General features: G+C 38.5%; 1 protein-coding gene across 3 annotated transcripts; it reads right to left on the reverse strand.

Moving 5' to 3' along the window:
* Positions 1–675: 675 nt before the first annotated feature.
* LOC1271608 (uridine-cytidine kinase) lies at positions 676–7,525 on the reverse strand. 3 transcript variants are annotated; one of them, XM_061649205.1, is made up of 7 exons: positions 7,280–7,525; positions 7,020–7,085; positions 6,589–6,925; positions 6,411–6,508; positions 6,282–6,330; positions 3,849–3,968; positions 676–2,486 (listed from the first exon to the last, which is right to left on the reverse strand). In XM_061649205.1, the coding sequence occupies exons 1-7, from the start codon at positions 7,385–7,387 to the stop codon at positions 2,464–2,466; spliced, it is 801 nt and encodes a 266-aa protein (XP_061505189.1). In that variant the 5' UTR covers positions 7,388–7,525; the 3' UTR covers positions 676–2,463. The 3 variants fall into 3 exon arrangements, with proteins under 3 accessions (XP_061505189.1, XP_003436642.2, XP_003436643.1); XM_003436594.2 differs by having other exon boundaries at positions 676–1,531; positions 7,280–7,520; XM_003436595.2 differs by lacking the exons at positions 676–2,486; positions 3,849–3,968 and adding an exon at positions 4,312–5,649 and having other exon boundaries at positions 7,280–7,520.
* Between the last annotated feature and the right edge of the window lie 3,726 nt (positions 7,526–11,251).

Raw genomic sequence — 11,251 nt, forward strand, 5'->3', positions numbered from 1 at the left:
TTTACAGTGCGGTACACACTAAAGGCGCCGGGTAATTAGTCACTGGCATAAAATTAAAGTTTTTTATGTTTCTTTTGCTTACAGTTTAGTATTGACTTAGCAAAATGGTAACAAATGAGTAAGATAAATAGTAAAGGATAAGGGTTAACTTACAATAGGTCAGAGTTAGTTTTTCTCTCCGAATTGTTTTTGTTTTTAATGAATGTTCTTGTAAGTAAATTCACTAGGATTTGTTCATTTCACTAAAAAACAAACAGCTAACTCTAAATACCTAACTAACTCTAACTCTAACTAAATAAAACAAAACAGAAATAAAATAGAGAAAAAAAATCTATACATAAATAAGTCAATTTACAACAAAATGTATGCTGACGATAGTTAGACAATCTGATTTATCGTAATGAGCCCATAATTCAAAGATAATCTATTATTTTTGACTTCAGGTGAACACGAAAAAAAGGTAATAAAGATCAGGTGATATATCAAAAGAAAACTCCTTCTATGAAAACTATCAAACGAAAATTTCACCTAGCGAGTATTGTTTATGGAAAAGGGATCATTCTAAGCGCCTTTTCTCTCTAACGGTTAATAGCATATGTTTTGAAGTTGACTTGAAAAAAAACTGCAACAAAATTTGTCATCAACAAACTACAAAAGATTTATAAACGTCAAATGTTATCATTGGTCTAAACAGCTTTATTTTCAAATTGTAGATATAAAATAAATCATAATATTTGGTGGTGTTTTATCCTATTGTACATAAAGTTCAAAGATTTCAGCAAAGGTTGACGGTTGTACATTTATCTTTTATGTCATATGCGTGTTTTTAGTAGCGTCAATGCGCTGTAATGTGGATCGCCGACCAACAATCTGCGTCCTGAGGTTGCAGCATTTATTAAATAAAACATTAAATATGTTTGTTGTTTTTTACCTTCCACCAATATCATTATCCAAGTTTGTACGATATCACACAGGGATTATAAAATTGTTGTTTTTGTTTTGTTTTCGGTTCTTCTCTATAATATTAACTTTCTCGCATGGTTGGTTACCTTCCCAATATAGCTGGTAGCTTAAAGTCGCTCGAGGACGTGTCAATGTCCAATAGCATACACATTCTCTGTTTCGAAGCACATGTCACAAGACGACAGATTGACCTACCTTACGTACATTTTATCCTAACGATAAATAATGTATTGCTCTTCAAAGATTATTGTTCGACCTTAAGGGACTCTCTACTAGAACCCACTATTATTTGCTAAATTTCGACACACCGGTGGCTTCAGTTGCTCCTTTCCACGTTAGTGTTTGTGGGACCTTGCTTTACATATTATGTTGAAAAGAATGGGTAATTTTGAGCACGCTGTTCTCACAAACTGGTTTTTGATCGCAAGCTACGAATAAACTGTTTAATGATCTTCCCTTTGCTCTGCACAAAGTATTAGCTCACGAACGATTCAACTGTACTCGTACAACACCGCGTAGAGCTGGCTACTGATCATGGAAGGAGATATGGAGTGCGTACTAGCTTGAGCTGCGGATAATACAAAGCAACAAGTACAAACAAGGAAAAAATTGAAATAATTATAATCCGAGGATCGGTTCCACAATTAAAAGGTTTGACAATTTACGTACAATTTTCTAGGACTTTAGTGATGAACATGAACATGGTAGGAGCGTGTTTAATTGAATTTCGATTTTGAAACAGGTCTGCTTTAGATGTGAAACATAAAGGAGTTGAAACGGTCCACCAGGGACAACACATTTGAAGTATTTTCATTACATTCAAAGACACGCACAGCCAGGCAACTGGGGTTGCTGTATTACTTTTTTATTATTTCAATATGTTTGAATCTGTTTCAATTTTGGTGTCAGCATGTCATTAGGTACCTTTTCCACGCTAGTAACTAGTAAAACAGTACAGTGATGTGGTACATATAACAAGAAATTAAAAACTATTAACGATGGCACTTTGAAGAGCTAACTAACGCTGACTAACAGTAATAAAACAATATAAACAACCAAATAGAATTGAAGATTGATTTGTGCTTGCACAGGTGGTAACAACACAGTGAGTTTGAGTAAGAAGCTTTCAATTGTCAACATAAATATATATATACCTATATTTCACTCATAGTTCGACACATAAAGTCCAGTCAAGAACGTTCACTAGAAGATCTATTTGTGTGTGCTACAACCGATTAGTCATATAATGTGAGTAATAGAACTGGGATTGCTTTTGGTGTTCATGCTGCTGTATCCAAATCGTATAGGGTTACATATTAAAAAACCCAAACATGTTTTGTCCACAACATTATTTCAAATAGAGGGCCTTCAAAAGTCTACTCTGTTTTGTTTTTTCTTATATCTGTAGCGTCTGTTTAAGGTCCTGTGACTCGTAGAAATGGTTTTTATTGCAAATTTGGATGTTAGCTTCAGTTTTCATCTATACTATGTATATAGGTTCTAGTGGAACACGAAGTAACGTACTAGAAATATCAGACACGGTATAAAGAGAGGAAACGAAACAGAGTTAATAATGTACAAAATACAAAAGAATATAATTGAAAATGCAATTTAGACCATAAAAGACAACAAAAGATAACATCATGTTACAACATTGTATAAAAACACAACAAACAACAATAATCAAGCATTTAACCTAATATTAGTGGGAGAAAATGGCTACTAAAGATAAAAAGACACAAAATAAACACCAAACATGGAGAAAGCCTATGAATGGCAAATGCACATTGGCGTACAGTGAAATTAGTGGTTGTTTCGTGCTCATTTGCTGAATTAAAGGTACCAATCTACACGACTAACCATTCTTACATGTTTATGTTATGCATTGCTGATGTACGCTGCATTATTGCTTATGTTTAAGCACTATCCGAATGGTAACAGTATGCTTCATTTTGTTTGCAAGGAAGTGTGGTTTATCGGGCTTATTCATAAATTCAGATATATCGACTACAAGCTATATGGTATGCTTTATTTGTAGGTCACTGTTAACACAACCTTGCTACCTGCAAGCGATGAAACAAGCTTTTAGAAGATAAAATGACGATCTGCACTACATATTGCTTGGAATAGCTTGCTACACTAGCTATCGAGACGATTTAAGATTTGCATTGCGCATACAAACAACCAATATTGAACATTGCATATTGAAGAAATTCCTTAGCGACTTAGGATAAGGTTAATGGCAGATTGAATAATTGTTTGGGTTAGTGTGTATGTAAGAAGTAAAGGGTTTGAATAACAAAAAAATTCTCGAGGTGCATTTATGTTTTTTTTTCAAATAATTGATATGCATTAGTTTGCTTGTATGCAATAGGTTTAATTTAAAAAAAAAATGGTTAGCGAAAAAACGTTACGAAGAAACTACTTTTGACAAATAACGCTTGTGTATGGTCAGTTTGGTGTAACGCCAATCGGTGTTTCTTCTTCTAACGCAATCTGATCGTCAGAAGCGATTTGTGTGCTCTTTATGCATTTGTAACGCAACGAGGTGTGAACTAGAGTTAGACACTATTGGTAGTCAGAATACGATCAGCTATTACAATGCTTATTACTACACTTTTTTGTGAAAAATAAATTGTTTTGTTTTTGTGTTCGTGTGTGTATGTATTTTTTTTGGTATAGGACTACGACACACGAATGTCATATAGGTGAAAGGACATAGATGTCACAGGCAGGTATGCTTTCATGGTTTGATTTGGTTTAAAATTTTGGGATAAGGGCTAGCAAGAAGAGTGTTTCCCGAACGGTCAACGGTCGGCAGTCCGGCACTGTTACTTCTCAGTGTGGCCGATAGTGCGGATCGGTATCGTTAAAGGATGGCTTACCTCTACCATTAGCTAGATTCAGGGCACTGGTACCGCAAGTGGCCAGATGCGGGCTATGATCGCTGCGGGTGCGATTGTTCAGAAACTCGCGAATGTGTTGCACGATCAGATCAATTGCCACTGGAATGAGGAGAACAATTAGAAGAATTTGTTAGTGCAATTAAATGAACAAGTATTGGTTTGGGATACAATTTGTACATGGAATCGAGTTTTTTGCTTCAGAATGTGAAAGAATTGGCTTTTATAAGCAAAGATTACACAAAATTTAAGGCAATACAAGTCACCGAACTGATAGTGCATCATCCGTCGAAAAAAAAAGGAAACTGAAGAGTACGGGACAGTGGACGTAATTCGAACCAGCGATGGGGCTTGTAGGGTGGAACCACATAACCGAGCGTATACCCAACAAAATGATATACAGTATGATAAACACGAAAACAAAATGAAATAAGTCGTACCGATGTATGTGTGTTCGAAAAATGTCCTCTTTATTGTGCCATACACAAATCATGCCTTATCGGATTATTCGTTATTGGTCTTAACGGTTGTATAATCACCATTCGCTTCGATTATCTGTTATACTTGTTCGTTTTCCTGTTTTGTTTTTCTTAAACGCTAGCCATTTACACACTTTCCGTGTTCAACGATGACGTTTGGGACCGAAGATAAACCGGAGTGTCTTGCTGTCATAACGATAGTCCAGTCTAGTGAGACCTTCAATTGAGGCTACCTTTACCAACTTGGTTACTTATTATGCTACTTGACAACAACTCACTGATTAGTAGGATAAGATAAAGTTTTAGCTCGATATTCAAGAATAGATTTTAACAGACCGGCAGTGGCGCAAACTGATAACTGCAAAAAAGGAATGTGTTTGGCGGGGGATATTTCCAAATCCAAAAGAATAATGAATTTAAGAACGGAAGGAATGGCTAATACAAATGCATTCAACAGGATCTACATATTGAAATGCATAAATGCAAGCGTAGGAATTTGTGGCACACGGGGCGGATGGCCTTATAAAGGCCAATGTTTTAACAGGTGCAGTATGGTAGAACAATACAACATGATTGATTGCACAGCTGCAAATTAAAGATAAAATGTGTACACTGCTACTACTTTTAAAGAATGACGATTCGTTACTATGGTTGTTAAATTAGTTAATCAGTTGGCTTGCGAAAACGTTAATATTGTAACAAAGTAAGCAAAAGGAAAAAAATGCAAAAATAAATAAACCAGAAGCTTATTCATTTGTTTTGATCAGTCTATGTAATGGTTTACCGTAAAGTTTTAGGGATGTACTTTAGTAAGTAATTGTTATGGTCTATTACTATGATTATGGTTAAGGTATCAAATTCCCAGTGAAAAACGGTATAAAAATAGCTGTCATGCAGTATGTTAGCCTGGAACATTAAATTTGGCATGCGTTTTTGCTGAGGTGTTTTGCCGTTACGCCTATATATCTTCTCTAATAAGTAGGACCGAGTGTGCAACTTCGGCAGAAATAACATTGGATGCGTGAGGTGAGGCGCACTGTTTTGTTTGTTTGTTTGTTTGTTTTTCAATTGTGTGCATGTTTGTATGATCATTTGCTCTTATCCTCTGACAACGTTTTATACGTGACACCAATGACACATAAGTCCTACTGTGGTTGTATGATGATCGCTGCAGAGCTTATTTCTATTGCAGAGGACCAATATGACCAACACACGACCCCACGCGATTTAATGCCCGTTCTGGTTGAGTCCGCCACTCGGATGCAAGATCTCATTAATGTGATGCACTATCAGATCGATCGCAACTGTAAAATGTTAGAAAAAGATGAGCAAGAAAAATAAGAGAAACGTCCAGTAGAAACCATTCGCTACCCCGATGTGTTATTTGGCGCAAACTATTTAATTGATCGCACGGAATGAAAGACCGGCCACGGCGCATGAACTTCAGGGTTCGAAATAAAAGTCAAGAATATATGATTTATTTTGCACAATACAAGTTATTCAACTGAGCCCTAAGGAATAACAATAACACAAAAACTCAATATGGTACATCGCTTGACAAAAAGCGTTTTAAATTTAATAGTCGAATGGAAAATTTAAACAATATCATAAAGTTCACGTGTTAAGATAGCGAATAATACGAGTAAAGTGAAAGCAAAATTTATTCTTTATTGCGAAGTTATCGCAGGAAAAAGAGCAACTAAGTAAAAAAGTAATAAAAACAATAATAATTTTCAAAGAATACTTTTACTGATGTTTTGCAATCAATGGAATTATGTATTCCTGAATAATACAAAGATAAATTTGTTGATTGATTTAGTATTAAAAAATGAATCATTCAAATTGTGATAGAATGATATATAAAAATGCACCTAGTTTGATCATAGTGATAAACAATAATTAGTTATAGGTCCGGATAGATTGAAATTCAATTTACCTGTATTGTCAGCTCCTCGTGGTATGACAACGTCAGCAAACTTTTTAGTCTGAAATGGACGAATCAGTAATGATGTATTAAACAGTAATGTAGTGTTTTAAAACAATGAATGTTAATTGATGATCATACCGGTGAGCAAAACTCTTCGAATGCTGGCTTTACGAAATTCATGTACGCATTCAGCACCTGATCCAAGTCTCGTCCTCGTTCGTTAATGTCACGTGGAACTGGAACACAAACATAGTTTAGAAGCAATATCACATGACGCAGCACACCAAATAAACGGGGCTGTACGGGTCATCATTACCTCTTCGGGCCAGCCGGGTGTCCGAATCGGTATCGACAAATAGCTTCATGTGAAAGAGATCTCGAATGGCGGGAAAGTAGAACACCAGTATGCCCTCGAACAGTACCACGTCAGCCGGGTAGATGGTGATTTTCTTTTCCGGACAGACGGCATTCCGGCGGTAGTCATACTCGCTAATCTCCACCTTTTTGCCGTGCAGAATGTCCTGCAGCGTTTGCAACATCAAATCCTCGTTGAACGCGCTCGGATGGTCAAAGTTAAAAAGACCCCGTTCGGCGCGCGCCTTTTCCGAATCCGACAGCTCGCGATAGAAACTATCCTGGCTGATAGTGACGACCTGTGCACCGATTGGAATGAAAACAAATGCATGTTGGGGTGCTGTGTAAGTGATCACTGATTACGTAAATGAGTGGGACGCTTTGTTTGCTCACTTGGCGCTGGGTATGGTCCATATCAGCTTGGCCTAGTTGTTCCATGATGCGTTTGCATACGGTCGACTGCGGGAACAGGGTAAAACGGAGCAGATTGCGTGTTGGACGGTCAGTGTATGTTTTATCAATTGATGGTGCATGCAGCTGACGAACGGCTATATTTGGCACCGTTTTCAAGGCCGGGGCCATACTTTTGATTCGCACTGCAGACTGCGCAGCAATCCCACGGGCGATACCCTACGCTCACACGTTACACCTACCTTTCCGCTGGCCGTTCCACCAGCAACGCCAATTAGAAAGGGTGTTTTCACGCCATCCGCAGCACCGCCATTCAATCGTGCACCATTTAAACACTCTCCGTCACCCATTGCTAAGGACTGGGGTAAGTTTTCCTCACTTTGCACCACGGGAAACGGGGAAAAATAATCCGCACGATGGCAGTGCGCAAAACGAAATTATTTTCACTGTAATGACATATGGGGTGTGAGGGAACGACAGACAGTTTATTTATGTTTTGATAGATGCTGACAGCCAGTGTGGCCAGATTTGTTGGCGATTTTTGGTAGGAGCGGCAATATTTTATCGGTAGTACAGTGGAGCAAGGTGTTATAAATGACAAGGTGAAGTTGTTCAGAGCAAAATGACATTTCTCGACTTGACACATCTCTTCCGGGGGCTCCGGTATAAAAATCGGGGAGGGCTGGTGCGGGGTAATGAAATTTGTATGCGGAGAGTGACAGATGTCCCCCACAATGTCGCCCAGCAAAAGCGGTAAAAATCAACCTTCTAAATACATTATCCTTGCAGTGGAGTGCCGTTTTTACGGGTACCTTTTATCCGATTTTCCGTTTATCCGTGCTGTAGAGAAATGACAGTTCAATACAAAGTTGACATTGCGTTATGAGGAAAAAAAATTGAAAAAGTGGTTATAAGACCACATTGTCGTAACAAAAAAACACTATACAGTAGAGCGTCGATTATCCGGGCAGCTCGGGACCGGACGGTTTCCGGTTAATCGATTTGCACGGATAATGGTCCAAGAAATATCAAACGTCCAAATAAAACATATGAAATGCACTAGTTTTATTATTAATTCACCTAGAATCAATCGATTAATCGTTAGTATATTACTTAAATCAATAACTGTAGATTTAACAACTGTTCATGAACAAAAATGAATTTCGAAAATACCTCTAGACACTACAGAGCTGCACAATAAACTGGTTATCCAATTGACTATCGCTGCAAACTTTCGCCGTACGTATGAACAGCTGTCATATTTATGAGCACGGTTAAGCCGCCCGCCGGTTAATCCGTCCCCGGATAATCGACGTTCTACTGTAAATCATGGCAAATTTCGAATATTTTCATTGGAAAAAGATGAAATTCATAAAAACTGGGTTATTTTTATCATAAAATAAGAAAATTTTCCAAAACTCAATCAGGAATCGGTGATAAAATATATCATTTGACTCATTATCCGTGTTATTCGCATATCCGGGCGAGGTGAAGTCCCGAGAAGCCCTGATAAACGGCGCTCCACTGTATTTGGTAGGAGTTTCAATTTGTATCGGTAGTTTTCGGTATGTTTTGAAGTGTTAAGCGGAGGAGGGGGGGGGGGGGGCGGGATTCTTATCTGCACGAGAAAATACATCCTTTTTTTATTTAAAGCAGATGCATCAGACTTGGTCCATAGCGGTCATACGAATGAGGCCTTTCTGAAGTGTCGATCTGAAAACTGTACTAGGGATTCTAAGCCAACGAAGGATTGAAATGTACATTTCCTTTTGAGCGCCTAAGCGCCACAGATTAAGCTTAAACGACTGGAAAATTGAATATCCATAGAAAAAAAAAATTAAAACTCCATCGCTTCACTTGTTTGCTCAATAGATGGCGTATTACAACTCAAGAATTTTATTGCTATCCTTTTCTTGCAATGTGTTTCGACATGTTTCATCTTATCATGACCTATATAGCCTTCTAACTTTCTGAGCAAAAATCTATATGATTGGTCGTGTGGTCAGATACGTGGGTATCAACACCAACGACCATTACTCAAATCTCACTTGCTTTAGTGCTGGTGGTTTCGGTTGGAGTTTAGTATTTAAACAATCGTATCGCCGTTCTAGTTCTAGCGATGCATAACTTCAATGCAAAACCATACAACAGTACAGAGGAAATGAGAAAGCTCTCCTCCAAGCGATGAAGCTCAGCTGGTTGGGGTATCCCACCAACAGATGCGCCACCAGCTTTTTTGCTATTTTTAGAATGCATGAGTCGTTGGCCGTCTGCTAAACGAAGTCTTTCTATATTCCGTTTAGGTAGAGTGCTTGAGTCGTTTAGAAGCCGTTTAGTGGTCGTTTAGTGGATTTGTGGCACTTGGGGTCTCTCAATGATTTTTTCTATGGATGGTATGGTCTGGGTATGTTACTATGGTGTGGATTGATTTGCTGATGTAATATAATGAATGTGTAGTAATAGTGTGATTTGGCTTTCCGAAAAGTGTTACAATAGCTGATAGTGTGGTTTATAATAAGTTCTGTTTAGCAGATATGCTACATCATATTAAATATCCGGAGTCGTTCGGAATCGTCGGAGTTGTCGGAGTCGTTCGGAGTCGTTCGAAGTCGACTGGGTTTTTTATGGAGTCGAAGTAATCCGGAGTAGGCCTTCGACACAAACACTGAGTGCACGCGTAAAGTGAAAAAAAACACAACGAAATGAAATGCCTGATCACAAGCACCATTGCACTGGAGGGTTACTGTTGGCTCCGAAAAACTCCGTTATCGGTTGACTCCGATCGATTCTAGACGACTCCGAGTGACTTCGACTCCCAACAATTCCAGGCGACTCCTGACGACTACGAACGACTTAGGAAGATTCCGGACGACTCCGGATGACTCTAGTTGACTCCGATTCCGCGCGGAACTAGTGGTTCCTAATTTGCTGGCGTCGGAATCGCACTAAGAATAGCCGGAGTCGGATTGGAGTCGTAGTGGCGCTCCAAAGAGCACATCACTACGGTATACCATTTCTAGGAAGCATGCATAATAAAAAAATATTAATACGCCTAAATGTAGGCAATACTGTGTCGAAAGGTGAGCATTGCAGTACAATAGGCAGTTGGACATTTCGTGATCCACGTATTATAATTATGCAAAATCAACAATGTAAACAACATATTTTAAAAGTAGTAATATAAAGTATTCTCTAACATTTTTATAACCAACCTAAGTGCACCAATTTGTTGCGTTAAAAGAGGTATCAACAGATCGTTGAGCAAAAATAAAACAATTTTTGCTCAACGATCTGTTGATACCTCTTTTAACTTCGTCAAAAATAAAATAGTCAAAAATACGATGAATTGTCCTATTTGGCCGGAACCCACTTATCGGCATGCATTTCGCAGACTTATTCCTGCAGATTGGCCAGGAAAGTGTCGGTATGAATACATTATTATTGTCTGATGAGCGTTATTCTTCGTACAACTTCCATTAGACCTCCGATGCAGTTTTCCGAATCATTTTCATGGTTTTTAGGGACACGGAGTAGTTTTCAATTTTCCCCGGTTCTGCTTTCCGGGATCATCACGATACACGTGATCTGTTTCCACAAAAAGGGACGGTTCAAAATTGTTCATTAAAGTCACAGGTTAGTATTTAAAAAATAACAACATTTTTTTTAAAGCCGTAACTGTCAAATTTACCCTGCACAAACTGTCAACTTTAAGAAGCCTTTTTATACCTTGACTTTCAGACTAGCTTGAGCGACATCCGTGCAAGTGGTATGCATCGTTGCATTCTTCTGAAAACAGCAGACAATTGTGGGCGAGCTTATATTCCGGTTTTTTGGAGGCGTAAGATGAGCGGCTCCAAGCTATATGAAGAGGAAGGGGAAGCATTCGAAATGAGATTAACGCACTGTCAATACGATATGGTGAAATATGTTTAAATCTTATCCTTGCTTCGAGGTTCATTCTTCAACCCAATCTGCGGTATGAAGAGCGTCCGATAATCCCGTACCTAATCCGACCTAATGAACCAACCGATCAGTCAAACCGACACAGTCCAATTCTACAGGCAGGGCGATCACTTTCACACTGACCACTGTTAGGTCTTCTGGTGCTGGTTGAAACAATGGAATGTTAGCACGTGACCAGTCTGAGGCCATACTGGTGAGTGCGTCCGGTTGGTGTGGCTAATTTTTCGTAATGCCAAAATCGTGGCCAATGA

The sequence above is a fragment of the Anopheles gambiae genome, chromosome 2 (assembly GCF_943734735.2).
Source record: "Anopheles gambiae chromosome 2, idAnoGambNW_F1_1, whole genome shotgun sequence".
In the NCBI taxonomy this organism is placed as follows: Eukaryota; Metazoa; Arthropoda; class Insecta; order Diptera; family Culicidae; genus Anopheles; species Anopheles gambiae.

What these genes read in the sequence shown, in the direction of transcription:
- LOC1271608 (XM_003436594.2), bottom strand. Translation starts at nt 7,387, where the DNA reads ATGGGTGACGGAGAGTGTTTAAATGGTGCACGATTGAATGGCGGTGCT. An exon ending in GTGGAACGGCCAGCGGAAAG is followed by an intron (nt 7,086 to 7,279) that starts GTAGGTGTAACG and finishes CTGTTCCCGCAG; the next exon opens with TCGACCGTATGCAAACGCAT. An exon ending in TCGAAGAGTTTTGCTCACCG is followed by an intron (nt 6,331 to 6,410) that starts GTATGATCATCA and finishes CGTCCATTTCAG; the next exon opens with ACTAAAAAGTTTGCTGACGT.